At 39.5% G+C, this 14,858-nt stretch overlaps 1 protein-coding gene across 1 annotated transcript in view; it reads left to right on the forward strand.

Annotated features, from left to right (window-relative positions):
• The window catches only part of TSEN15 (tRNA splicing endonuclease subunit 15), a 29,689-nt gene extending 22,523 nt beyond the window's left edge, over positions 1 to 7,166 (forward strand). The window contains exons 4-5 of the mRNA XM_047076894.1: positions 5,182 to 5,323; positions 5,848 to 7,166. Of these exons, the coding sequence (XP_046932850.1) occupies positions 5,182 to 5,323; positions 5,848 to 5,868 (163 nt within the window). The 3' untranslated portion in view covers positions 5,869 to 7,166. The remainder of the gene's footprint in view (positions 1 to 5,181; positions 5,324 to 5,847) is intronic.
• The last annotated feature ends 7,692 nt before the right edge of the window (positions 7,167 to 14,858 follow it).

The following is a 14,858-nucleotide window of genomic DNA, read 5'->3' on the forward strand; positions in this document are numbered from 1 at the left end:
TTGGTTTGTATTTTAATTCCTGTTAGTTAACATATATTAGTTTCAGGTATAAATATAGTGATTTAACACTTCCATATATCTCCCAGTGCTCATCACAAGTGCACTCCTTACTCCCCGCCACCTATTTAACCCATCCCCCTACTCTCCTTCCCTCTTGTAACCACCAGTTTGTTCTCTATAGTTAAGAGTCTGTTTCTTGGTTGGTTTTTTTTTTCTCTCTCTCTCTTTTTTTTTTTTCCTTTGCTTGTTTGTTTTGTTTCTTAAATTCCCCAAATGAGTGGTATCATATGGTATTTGCTTTCTCTGACTTATTTTGCTTAGTATTATACTCTCTAGCTCCATCCATGTATTGCAAGTGGCAAGATTTCATTCTTTTTTATGTCTGAATATTATTTCACTGTATATATATATATATATACCAAATCATCTATTCGTCAGTCAGTGGACACGTCAGCTGCTTCATATCTTGGCTATTATAAATAATGCTATGATAAACATAGTGGTGCATGTATCCTTTTAAGTTAGTGTCTTTGTATTCTTTGGGTAAACACCCAGTTGTATGATTGCTGGTTCATAAGATAGTTCTATTTTTAACTCTTTGAAGATCCTCCATACTATATTCTTCAGTGGCTGCGCCAGTTAGCATTCCTAACAACAGTGCAAGAGTGTTCTTTTTTCTCCACACCCTTGCCAATACCTGTTGTTTCTTGTGTTGTTTCAAGGTACCCGCATGGTCTTGTTCTGGTGGAGGTCCTCTTCCTGTTTCAAAGCCAGCATCTTCTCACTGTGTCCTCACATGGTGAGGGGCAAGGGATCTTCATGGGGTCTCTTTTACAAGGCACTAATTCCTTTATGAGGGCTCTACCCTCGTGACTTGGCCTCCCAAAGGTCCCACCTCCTAATATCATCATCATTGGGGTTAGGATTTCAGCATAGGAAATTTGGGGGACACATTTAGAATCTAGCAGTATAGAAGAAGTAGCTGAAACGTTTCCAAAATTGGTGAAGATCCTTTGCCCCTTGTTCCAGGACAAGACCATGCTGGTACCTTGATCTTGGGCTTTCTAGCCTCCAACTATGAGAAATAAATTTCTGTTGTTTATAAGCTACCTAATGTTGATACTTTGTTATAGCAGCTTGAACAGATTAAGGCATATGCCATTCTCTTTCCTTCTGTAATTCTATTTACACATATGTTAGACTGATACTGTACCAAAGTCCTCTCATGTATTTTTTTAATTCTTATTTCTCTTTGTACTTTAATTCAGTTTCTTGTGACCTGTTTTCAGCTTTACTAACTCCTTTAGTTAGCCGTATGTAGTCTACCACTAAGCCTAGTTGATACTTTGAAAAAACATATATATTTTAATTTTAGAATGTCTATTTTCTTCAGAATTTTCATTTTTCTACTTAAATTTTTTTATCTTACCCATTTTGTTGGTGTTTTTCCCTCAATAGTGTAACATTTTTATAATGGTTATTTTAAGAGTCTTTAGCTATTCATTCCAACCAACATCTGAGTTTTTCAACAACCTTAGTTTTCTGAAGGTCTTCTTATATTGACTTTTTGTGCTTGATTATTAGATACATTGTTTTTTTTTAATTAAAAAAATTTTTTAATGTTTATTTATTTTTGGGGGAGAGAGAGAGAGAGAGAGACAGAGTGCAAGCATGGGAGGGGCAAAGAGAGGGACACAGAATCAGAAGCAGGCTCCAAGCTCTGAGCTGTCAACACAGAGCCCGATGTGGAGCTCAAACTCACAGATCATGAAATCATGGCCTGTGCTGAAGTCGGACACTTAACTGACTGAGCCACCCAGGCACCCCTATTAGATACATTTTCTTGCTTCTTCACATAGCTTAGAATTGTTCACTGTGTCTGGACATTGTGTATAAATAAGAGACCCATGTTGTCTACTCCATGCCCCCAAGGAGCTCATCCTTTCCTCTATCTGGCAAGTAGAGTCAGGGCCTGATTTAGTCAATGTAGTCGGAAGTCAAGATTAGTCATGGCTGAGTTACAACTTTAGTTATCTCCATTCTCTTCTAGTTTCCGATGTCTTGAGAATGGAATCAGACCTCTCTCTTCCTGAGGCCTTTGTGATTAGAGCTTGCTTGCTATTTTCCAGTCCCTTCCCTAACTTCTCATGCTGTCCCCTAAATGCAGCATTAGTCCTATAAAGGAGAGTTGGTGAATTGGAGGGACTGGTGTCCCTACAGACTTCAGTCCACCATGCTAGGTCATGTGTGGCTCTTACAGGTATTGATGGCTTCTCTTGTCAAAGTGAAGTTGCTCGCCTGTGACTGGCTTCCTCATCTAGCCACTGTGCCCACACTTTGCAATTGCCCTCAGGGATGGAAGTGGCTTATCTCATGTTCTCTACTTACCTGAGAAGGACTCAGTTCTCATTAAAGTGTATTTCCTCTAAACTCTGTGTTCACATTTCTTTTATGCCTTTAAAGAAAAATGTGATATTTTTAAAAAATTCAGGTGTTTTTTCTTTGTTATGGTAGGAATGGCCATTTTTTGAGGTCTTCTACATTCTAATTAGAAGTAGAGCCTCCTTCTGCTCTTCCTTTTGAATAAATAGTTTTGAAAAAAAGTACACTGCCCTGATGGTCATTTCTTACAATTCGTATTTTTAACCTTTTTCATAATATACAGTAGGGGTCAGCAAATCTTTTCTGAAAGGGCCAAGTAGGAAATATTTAGGCTTTGTGGACAAAGTAGCAAAATCGTGGCTATTGTGTAGATACTTATATGACCATTTATTTTTAAAAAAAATTTTTTTTAACGTTTATTTATTTTTGAGACAGAGACACAGCATGAACGGGGGAGGGTCAGAGAGAGAGGGAGACACAGAATCGGAAGCAGGCTCCAGGCTCTGAGCCATCAGCCCAGAGCCCGACGCGGGGCTCGAACTCACGGACCGCGAGATCGTGACCTGAGCTGAAGTCGGACGCTTAACCGACTGAGCCACCCAGGCGCCCCAATGACCATTTAAAATGTACCATTTAAAGACAGAGGTCATTCCTAGCTCATTGGCCATGAAGAAACAGATGACTATAGTTGGCCAAGTTCTGGTGTGGAGACAAGTGATAAAATAATTAGAATGTTTTGATGAATAAAAAGCAAGCAAATAGCAGATACTTTCAAGAAATTCTAGGGAGTTCTTTGATACACCATCTACCATGGTATCTACAGTAGTAAGTACCAAAAATGATCGTGATCTTTCAAGACCAGGTAAACTTTTATTTAGTACAATAGAATTGCATAGTAAACTTTAGAAAAGTATTTGTCAGAAATATATTTAGCCATATGAAATCTTTGTTCAAAGTTTCATTCATTCATTCTGCCCAGATATTCTACTACAATATTGGGCATTGGGCTAATGTGTTTATCTTCAGCACTGAAAATGGGTACAGTCCAATGGAAAACAGACACTGAGAGGTATAAATACAAGGTAGCAATTACAGTAGTATAGGTTTGCACAAGGTGCGTCTGTAGGGTAAGATACATGACTTTGCCTAGATGTTGGGGAAAGGTGACAGGGAAGACTTAAGAGAGAAGATGATGTTTTGCTAATTCCTGAAAAGGAATTAAGATTTTGCCAAGTAGACAGATTTTATATATCCAATAAATGTTGCCTGACAGTTATGCTTAACAACTCAAGTATTACCATATTGTTGACTTGACTCACTCAAGGTCGTTTTAGAAATGGCTTGACTCTGAGGAAAAAAAGTTAGAAACACATTCCCTCCTTATATCATTACATGCCTGTGAACACTTAAATGAGAGGTAGTAGGTAAGCACCCTTTAGCAACTGTTTTCACAAACCACTTATCACTGGGTGACATAAAGTGATTAAGTGATATTTTAGCAAGAATAATTTAGTTCCAGCTTTCTAAAAGTTTATTGCTGTTTTTAAATCACTAAATTCTCCAGTCTCTATAATGTTTTTTTTTTAAATTATAATTATTGTAGTAAGAATGCTTCAAAGCAGAGACTTTTCTTTTTAGATTGTTTATAGATTTAATAGCTAATAAGATGAGTGAAGAGTGACCATAAGAATTTTTACTTAGGGATGGGAAGTAGAACTTAAGGGGATAAATTACACTTGTGCTAAAGAACACAAGAGTATTGAGTTATTTATGTATTCACTTGTAGCATGTTAATATGCCAGTAAATCTTTTTCCAATTTCTGGAGAATTGGTTAGCTTAATGAAAAAAACAACTGATCATTTTTTATTTGCCTTTTTAAGAAAGCTCCTCTGGAGGATGCATTTTACTGAATTATTGAACATAGGCTTTATTGAGTAGGTAATAAGGATTTTTAGTTTGTGGTAAACAAAAGCTAATAGAACTTTGAAGACCTAGATATTCGATTTGGTACATTATTTTCCATAGCAGGCAAACTGAAATCCTTTATAAAATTGATGCTTGATATATAACCTTATAAGAAAAAAGTTTTATTCCTCTCTATATTTTTCTCTTAGCTTCTGTTAAGTATCAGAATACATATTGAGAACCATAAAAATATTTATATTCATATATAATAATTCCAATCCTTGGAAAGACCCAACAGAAACAACTAACCTCATAACCACATCTTTGTTAGTACCCTCCTCCCCCTAAAAGGCCTCAAAGAACTTTATAGAAATAGGGGGATGATTGGGTAAATTTTGAGTCAACAGATACTATATAGCCATTTAAAGGTAGAAATGATTAATACCATGTAGAAACTTGGAAATGTTTATTATAACCTTTTTTTTTTTTTTAAAGCAAACCTGAATACCACATTGTTCTGCCATATGATACCAAGTTGGAAAATTGGACAATGAATGCCCAGGATCCCTAGACAATGTAGACTCACCGAACACTGTTAGTACCCTATTCTGTAGGTTCCAGAATGCAGTAATTCTCTCATGTACGATGATCAGGAGAGACGGGTAAATACAAAAGGGACTGAAAGATGGCTTTCAGTAAATGGCTCTTAGTTAGAGGATTTTCTGTATGAGATGGCAACTTTAGATGTTTATATTTGAGCTTTCAGACATTTCCTGAGTCAGCACTGTGGATATAATGTTATTGACTCTCTCTTCCCCAAGATTTTACAGTGTTTGATCTTATTATTAATTGAGTGACTATGAATCCTAAACGTATTATGGCTTTATTTTCAGGATAAGGGAGATCTTGAAGGCATCTCGAAAATTGCAAGGTGATCCAGATTTGCCAATGTCTTTTACTTTGGCCATAGTGGAGTCCGATTCCACAATAGTCTATTATAAACTTACTGATGGATTTATGCTGCCAGACCCTCAGGTCAGTTTTGAGGCAACTATCAGTAAACAGTGGAAAAAAAAAAAAAGAAAATTATGACATGTTTTGAAGTGTGAATCAAGCCATTCAACTTCCTTTGCAATATGAAAATTCAAGGAAAAAATGACCTGATTTTCACACCTCAGAAAACTGGCTGTTTTGTTTAAAGTAATATGTTCCTAGGTTTCACAAAAATAATTAGATTTACTTATTCTTTGGAGAATTTCATCATTTCCTAGAGTACTTTATAAAGTCATGATATTATTTGATAATTAACTAATGTGGAATATAAAGGCTTATAAAAGTTTCAGCCAAAAGAATACATCTTTAGAAAATGTTAAATGGGTTGGCATTTTGATAGGAATATTTTAATAAAGTAAATATGTTGTATATGGTTTCTTTATATATTTTGTTGGTGTAATTGGGATAATTACATTAAATATCTATCTGATTTTGCTTTTAAGTTACCTTCCATATTGGGGAAAAGGTCCATCCTGATCTTTTTTTTTTTTTTTTTTTAATTGCAGAATATTTCCCTTAGAAGATGACACCTATTCTTCCTGATGCTTACTTTGGGATTGGATTTGAGATCCGTCAACCTGATTCATCCTTTATCTCAGAGATAGTTAGGGTTGACTTAGCTGGTCCCATTCCATAAGTTTTTCTTTTTGAGGAATAAAACTTTCCCAGATAGAAGAATTTTTTGTTGTTGTTCCTAGGTATAGGATAGTTGCTCTAGAACTTTCTTATCTGGAGACAGTTTAATTATAGTTATATACAAATTTATGCTTAGGATGTGTTCAGAGGGGTAGAACACATGTGTTTCTTCTGTTTCCCCCACTCATAGCTGCCTCACTGTTCGTTGCTGCCACTGCTTACACGTTGTTGAGACTGTCACCTTTTTCTTATTCAACGCACTTAGTGCCTTTTGGCCACTACAGCTAGCCTGGAATGGCATTTCATGGACACCTTGACATCTGGAGAGTTTGCTCAGTTTACTTTTAAATCCCCAAGTTTTCTTCCAGTTGGTTTTTATGTGGCAATTACTGTTGACTTTACACCAAAAGTAAAAATATGCTCATTCCAACCGTAAAAGTACATGCACAGGTGGATTAATAGGGACCAGAGAAGTGCTACCTATGAAAGTACGGGGCCGTGCTTTCCATTCTTATTACCATTGCCATTATTGTATCCTGGCTAGAATGTTAGAGAGATGGTGAGGGACAGTGCCAGCCGTAGAAACATCTTTGTTAAGTAGACCCAGTTATTCCACTTTTGTTTAATACCTCCCAATTATGTTGCCTAGAGTATACAAAATTATATGCACAAAGATATTCTAAGTGGTATTAGTTGTAATAACCCAAATTGTAAACCACTTAAAAGTTTAAGGCAGCGGTCAGCAAACTTTTACTGTAAATGGCCAGAAGAGAAATATTTTAGGCTTTGCAGACCAGATAGTCTCTCTTCAAACTTCTCAAATGTGCTCTTTGTAGTACGAAAATAACCATAGACTGTATGTAAGTAAGTGGGCATGGCTGTGTTCCAATAAAACTTTATTTACAAATGTAGAGCCATAGTTTGCCAACCTCTGGTATAGGGAAATAGTCATTAAACAGATACAGATAGCCAATGTATCCAATGAATGGTACGTTATGTACTCATTAAACATTAGTAGTGAATATAATGAAAAACATGAGAAAATATATAATTAATGAAACAAGATATGGAAGTGTATGAATGGGTAGGACCATGGATGTAAATAACACAACAAGCATATAAAGAAAGGGTGACAAATTACTAACTGCACTTACAGTAGGGTGACAGAGCAATAAATGGATGACTTTGTCTTCTGTTTTTCTTGTATCACTTTTATAATAACAATGTTTTAAAATAAAATATCTTGAGATCAATATTAGTCATCTATCATTGCATAATAATAGTACCACAAACTTAGCAACCTACAATAACATACATTTAATATCTCAAAGTTGGGTTCTTTGTAAGGCTGCATTCAGGCCAGTCTCATCTGAGGCTTGACTGGGCAAGGCTTCCTTGCCTTCCTCGTGTGGTTGTTAGCAGCTTTCGATTCCCTGTGGGCTGTTGGACTGATGGTCTCAGTCCCTAGTGGGCTGCTGGCAAGAGGCCACCCTCAGCTCTTTTCCACATGGGCCTTGCCAGCACAGCTGGTTGTTTTCCTCAAAGCCAGCAAGGGAGAAAGTCTCAGCAAGATGGATCTCATAATTTTACCATGTAATCAGTGTAATGTTACAATAAATCCTGTCACGTTGGGCATGTTCTGATGGTGAGAAGCAAGTCACAGCTAACTACACTAAAAGACAACAGGAGCAAGAATGCAAAAGTGGCAAAAAGGAGGAACGTTATAAAATAGTGTAAAGCATCATTCTTGGTCTGTAGTCATTCCTGACTACTTTCCTTTGATGATATTTGAATTTCACTTTTATTCTTGATGGAAAGTCTTGACAACTCCTTCAGACTCCCTCTGCTTTCCCAGAAGGTCTGAAAATGCACCCGTTCAAAACAATGTGTGTTTCTGTGACTCCAGTTGGCAATTTGTAGACCTAAGGATCCTAAGACAGTTTATGATCTATTCTTAGGGTCTCTACCACTTGATTCCGTTTGAGCCTTCTCATCACAGTGCTACAAAAACAGTCTGCATTTTCAGAAAGAAATGTGAGGCTTAATGAATGTTAGATTTGTATGTCAGATCTGGTAACCAGTGAGCTCTTAGGTGTCCACAAGACCAGAAGTATCTTCTGGGGTTAACTCAAAGGAGCATTCCCACAGAAACCTTTCAAACTAGGCCTTGATCATTATAATAGAGGATGGCTTCTCTATTTCAGAATGTCCCCTTCACCAAAGGGGTACAAAGGTTGTACTTCAAAGACTCTTCTATCCAAAGCCTGCCAGATACCTGCTAACATGAATAATGGTTGAGAACAGTTTGGAAAGGGAAACAACCCAGATGTGTCAGTCTCATTTGACTGAGAAACTAGGTAAAGGGTTTTCTTCTGTATGATCAAATTAACTGTGTGATTGCAGCCGCTTTCTCTTGTTAGATTTTGGGCCCCGTAAGAACACAACAAGGAACCGTGTCTTTTTTTCTTTTACATCTGTGTATCTCATCTCCTTCCACAAACTCGCATGTACTAGGCTCTCCGTAAATATTTAGTGAAAAATGAATGCAGATTGTAGGCTAGTTTAATTATAGAGAGGCTTACTGTTTTGCCTCAAGGCAAACTAAAGGGATCCATTTGGACACCAGAGGGCAGTGCTCAATAAGCACCAAATTTTCAGGCGCTGGGAGTAGGTTAGCTTCAGAAGTGGTGCTCTTGAAAATTTCTTTTCAATCTGTGGGGAGTAGACATAAATAAAAAATATAAATAAGTTTTACGTGCTTACATCCCCCCTTTTCCTTTCTGGCCTGCCTGTAAAATTATACTCTACTGACATTAAATATGTGACTTGATTCATGCTTTGTGCAAAATGTAGATCTATATTGAAAAATAAAAGCTTGTTTGGGACAAGGGTGGGGAGGTGGGTGTTTTTCCTAGACTATGGTTTTATTCATAACCATATGAAGTGACACATTTCATTTTTTCCTTGCAAAAGCTTAATTTATTAAGTAAACTTCAAGGTCCCATCACATAGCAAGAGACCCCAGCTCTGAAACACTCACTGAACTGGCTAATAATGTTGGTAAAAGACATAAATTGCTGCCCTAATAAACACAGACTTTCCCTATAAGAGGGTCCTCTCTATGTGGGAGCAGGAACGGGGAAAGGGCATTGCTGACTTCTCTCCAGTGCTGTCTTGGCCTTTGTTCTTTGGAGTCCCTAGTCTGAGCCCTCTGTGCTGGGATGGATCAGTGGAACATTGGCGAATCTAGATCCAGTGACTCCAGACTAACCTATTTTGCTTTCCAGGGCGTGGGCCTCTCTAGATGAATGTGTTCCTAAAGGTGAAGAACATGAGGGCAGAGGCACTTTGGAATTCTAAGCTCTGATGAGAATAGCAATCTCTTACCAACTTCATGTGACCTGCATTATTTTTTAACTGAAACTTTTATATGCCTGGAACCAAATGACTTAACCAAAAACTTCTGATGTGTCATCTTTTTCTGAGCATTTCTATTCTGAACTCCTCTGTGAGGTCATGTTTTCCATTGCAGCCCCAGCAGGAAGCTTTTCACTAGTGCAGCACAGTGGGTCTTGCCAGAGCTTATAGCTCCTCTATATAGAAGCCCTTTATTCCTCCACCGCACTCTGTTTACTGTGCAGAATGGTGTTGTATCTGAACAGTTAGTACAATTTTCCTTTCTTTCCAGACTGATAGCTGTTCCATTCCTTACCACTCTCACTCTTGCAACCTAATCCTTTTAATGATCTTTGAATAAGAACTGCTTGTGCTCGCTAAGGACAGAGGATGGAAAAATCATGTGACTTACTGGGCAGGTGGACTTTTAAAATGTTTTGGTGGATTCTGCGAAATTGAAAGCCAGTTTAACCAAAATCAAACAAAAGTTGGCTTTTTAGGTTTCGGGGTGACTGAATGGAGGTAATATTAGGAAGTATTTCCTTAAAGTCACTCCATGCATTTATTAATTTATCTTCATACATTAGCTGGGCTCCTTCTGTGTGTCTGCAACACTAAGGTAAATGTGGGATACAAAGGTTAATGACATATGACCTGTTCCCTCAAGGAACTCAGATAACCAATTACAACTCTCCTTAACCAAAATTCTGAAAGGATGTCAGTAAGGGAGGAATATCTGTCATGCAGTGTATGAAGTTTATGCATTTGACTTGATGGTGAAGGGGTTCAACAACTTTTGGTGAATTGAACAGTTTTCAAACAATCATTGTATGTATATTATTTGTCCCAAAGGACAGAACGTCCCAAAGGTAGCATACAAAGAGATCTTACACAGTGCACCTCTAAGGACTTACTGTCTGGCCAGAGAGGAGAAAATCCATGTGTACAAGATAATCTGAGAGCATTCCAAGGCAGTATTCTATATAAAGGCTAAGTTTCAATTGCGTAGCACTTTATTTATGACCAAAGGCTTCTGTATTCTTTATTTTGATTCTCCCAGCAGAGCTGATGTTACGTACTTGTTGTTATTAACTTAGTATCCTCACTTACTAGGAGGAGAAGTTAGTGCATCCAATAGCTAAGCAATGGCTTCGTGTAGTAGTAGCAAGTGAGTGGGCAGTGAGGGCGAGAACCAGGTGTCCCAACACCCAGCTCACTGTTCTTTTCAGGATGCCATGCTGCCTGTTTCTTGTGTGGTGCAGAGACATGTATTAATGTCAAAAAAACCTCTGGGGGAGAAAACTAGTGAGTCCTGGAGGGAGTTGGGAAGAGATTTAGGGATCACTTATATTAACTTCTTGTGCTCTTGAACAAGAGTGTCAAATGTCAAGCTATTTGTGGATAATTTGGAAAACCATATTCAGAGGCAATATATTTACAAAGTTTTATTCCAGAGAATAAATACATTCATGCCCACACTGTTTTGCAGGCAAACTTAAAACAGTATTTAGTGTTAAGTGAGAAAGAGCTCAGGAATGTTCCCTGCTTGTTGGAGCTAACTTTTGTGTTGGTACAGAGTAGACTCTAGGAACTTTTAAATGATCGTTTCACACTCAGTGAGAAAGGGTCTTGCACCTTAAATATCCCCCAGATCTGCTTGCTGTTGCTTGAACGCCTATTGTAATTCTACTTCGTAATCATGAAGCTTTGATCCAACTTGACAAACATTTTTCTAGTACCCCATGGGTGAGGCACAATGCTAAGATTTTGAGAGACTGTAAGCCCAAATATCTTATTATTAGATTGAACAGATAAAATTAATCAGATAAATTGCTATAAGAATTTCTAAATGTTTATTCTTAGTATCTGTACTCACTTCATTGCAAACCGGCCATATTTTATGGATACCATAAGTGTGCACACCACACTTTGAGTAGCATGTGTTCGAGCTCAGGTGAGTGATGAGAGCCTGAAGCTCAACAGGAACCCAAGTGTATGAGTCAGGATAAGCTAGATTATGATGCTGTTGGTTCACGGCCGAAGGATTTCCCGGGGTGAAATGCAAAACTGGCCCCCATACACACTGGGCAGGGAGAGAACAGAGAGAGGCAGAGCACTCCAGATTGGTAGATGGCAGTTTTAATAAGCAAGGGACCTTAAATCCAAGGCTTATCTTGGGTGGCTGCAAGATAAGTAGATCTCCTCTCCCACTCTGCGAAAATCGTAACTGGCTTCAGTCACATGTATCGTTCGGATGGTTTCAACAACACATTGCTCTGTCAAACCTGCATCCTTGAAAATGGCTTCCCTGGTAGGAATGGTGGGCAGAGTGTTCATGCCAAGGATAGGGGAGAGGGTGAGGAGCCTCTGATTACCTGGTCCAGCTCTTGGGTCAACCAGTGGTCATGCCCTCTTGATGACATGCAGTAATAACCAGTGAATTAGTTAAAAAATGTTTATTTCTTGGTCACATTACACACCCATTGGACACAGACTTGGAGTCCTTACTCTGAGAATCAGGTCAGCAGAGCCTCTGCCATCTGAAATGTTGCCGGTTCCAGCGGCCGGAAAAAAGTGTTGTAGTCTCACATATTGCAATTAACCACTTCCACCAAAAGCAACATGTCACCTCTGCCCAGCTTTCATTGGCCAAAGGGTCACATGGCTGGCCAAGATCAGCCTCAAGGAGGAGAGGAAGTGCAATTCTGCCATGTTCCTGGACTGAGATAGAGAACAGCATTTCCATGTAACGGAAAGGGGAGGAGAGATAGCGACAAGGTAGGTTTAACAACTGATTGGCTGTGGAAACAGGGGAGGAGGAGGGGTTAACCTCATGCTGTTCTAAGTTCCTTAACCTGAATGTGAATGAGTTTCAGGTTGCAGTGGGAAGACGGGGACATTGCAAGAAGCACTGGACACCAGGCATCACGAAAGTGGGAAAAGGGGCAACTTAGAAGGCTGACAAGGAGAGGAGAGCTTGGAAGACACTTTCCCCACCATTCTGCTCAGGTTCTAGATTTAGAATCTGAGCTAAGAAGGGAGATATTGTAGGTATCAGGAACCTAGGATCACTCTAGACCTACTCTTCTCTTGCGATGTCTCATGGGCTGTTACACAGGACATGTTGCCCGGTCTTCTCTTTATTTCTTAAGAATGAAAAAACAATGTGCCTACCATGTCAGGAGTATAGTTGAACCCTGTGAGAATTTTTCTGAAGGAAGCTGGTTAAGCGTGGATGTATAGATGGGGCTGGGTTTGTGAGAGAGAACCCAAGGGGGCTTCTTTTCTGGGATGGATAATTATCAGGAGGAATCATGAACCTGATGTATTTGTACAGATCTAGGGAGCTGTCAGAGTGCATTAGCATGGGATGGGGAGAGAGAGTTGGGGGGTAGATAACCAGTCCTCAGGGTTTCTTATCAGTCCATGCTGCCATCTGCTGTGCTGCTCACATCACACTACAGTGACTGTGTCCCACACAAGTTACCACTGTGTCCTCCCAGCCCCGGGCCACAAGATCTTTCAGTTCTGAGTCTGTCCCATCTATTCCTCTTGGGCACTTGGAAAATATTTTGTTCTGTCCCTGAACTCCATGGGCATATGGGGGTAACTTGCAGGCTGTTTTGGGTCCTCTTCATCTAGATACACGTCCTCAGCCAGGCAGTCTCTGCCGTGTCCCCAAAATGCGGGGTAAGTGACCCTAAGGGCCTGGGGTCTGTGAGGCTTTCCCTGAGCCTGGAGGCAGCAGCCAGAAATGAGAGGCTGGGTGCTGGCCACAGATTGCCCTCACAAAATGAGGGATTTGCCCAGTTTCCTGGACTATCTATTGTGTCTCCTCTACACCAGGAACTCAGTCCAATGAGGTCAGGGCAGAGGAGACAAACATAAGCCTCTTTAGTGACCCATTCAAGTGTCTACCTTTTCTGCTTTTACTCTCCCTGCCATTCCCCACCCCCCACCCCCCAGTTTTATCTTATCTTAGGATTAGAAAAAAAACTATAACCATTTCCAGATCTATTTTTCTTCCAAACATGGTGTTTTTACCAAGATTTCAGGTTTTGAAATTCAAAAGGCAAGGATTTGCCTCCTTTGTTCTGTAGTCTAATCCTATCCCTGAGGCAGTGTGCCAAGAAATCCTGTGTGGGAAAAGGTTCACAGGTAACAAGAATTACTGAGAAGGGAAAACATATCATTTAATATATCAAAATATTATCCTGTGACATTCACAAACAGAAGGTGTTCATTATCATTAACACACGTATTTATACTCACAAGAACTATTTAACTTTCCGAGTGTACATCTTATTTTACCCATCAAACCACATCCTACCTGTCAGTAGTGCAGTACTTGGCACAGAGTAGGAGCTCAATAAATGTTTTGTTTGACGACGTTCAAATGTTCAGAGAGGGACTGCTCATCATCCAGTCCTATTCCTGCCCATTCTAATGACAGGACATGTATTGGAAGCCTCTCTGCCCTGTGAACCCCATGTAGAAAGAGGAGCCCTAAGTTCCTTGGGCCATCAGAGATCTCATCGCATGCTATATGCTCATGTAAACATGCTTATGCTATGAGATCCGTTATATTTTGATCCCTTGCCTTAGTTAATTTTAGGGATCAAGACGGGGATTTCTAAACAAAATATATCTGCCTGAAAAGCTTACTTAATATTTTATTACACATTCTGTTCTATGCTAAAGCTGTTCATTTTCATTTAACCATTCTGGAGGGGAATGAAGACATGCGAACACTGCTGAATTTAGAAATCCCTCTTAGAAATGGTAATTTCCTACTCAACTATAAAATTATGGTGATGATACTTCTGTTGATGATTTTAGAGGGGGATACTGCAGTTTTAAATGCTTTTTTTTTAACATTCATTTTTGAGAGAGAGAGACAGGGCATGAGCAGGGGAGGGGCAGGGAGAGAGGAAGACACAGAATCTGAAGCAGGCTCCAGCCTCCGAGCTGTCAGCACAGAGCCCAATGCGGGGCTCGAACCCACAAACTGTGAGATCATGACCTGAGCTGAAGTCAGATGCTTAACGGACTAAGCCACCCAGGCGCCCCTGTGATTTTATAAAGGGGCAAAAACTGGTTACCTCTTCTCTCATCTCCTATTAGAAAATCTGGTTCCTGTAAATATAATCACGTAGGTGTGCTTTTCCTGGACTGTAGGTTGTAATCTTAATTCTTCAGGCTTAAATGAGTATAATTCCTCCACATTGGGCCTTGCCATTGCCCTTCTGCCAGATGAAGGCATCAGTGCAGGCACTACCTGAGATACGGTCTGTCTCTGCATTTTGGTGCACCTGTAATTGAGAAGTCTGGCTGCATGGACCCTGTGTCATCAATACCTACATCACTTGCTCCCACCTCTGCCCATTTTTTAAAAAACGCCCTCCATTCTGGGCTTTAGATAATCCATCATCAGAAATGTGTTCCTTTGAATTTTTGAGGCTCAGGAGGATTGGAAGGCAGAGCT

The sequence above is a fragment of the Lynx rufus genome, unplaced genomic scaffold (genome assembly GCF_022079265.1).
Source record: "Lynx rufus isolate CCGP_SWC_20201006 ecotype Redwood Valley unplaced genomic scaffold, mLynRuf1.p SCAF_15, whole genome shotgun sequence".
Classification (NCBI taxonomy): Eukaryota; Metazoa; Chordata; class Mammalia; order Carnivora; family Felidae; genus Lynx; species Lynx rufus.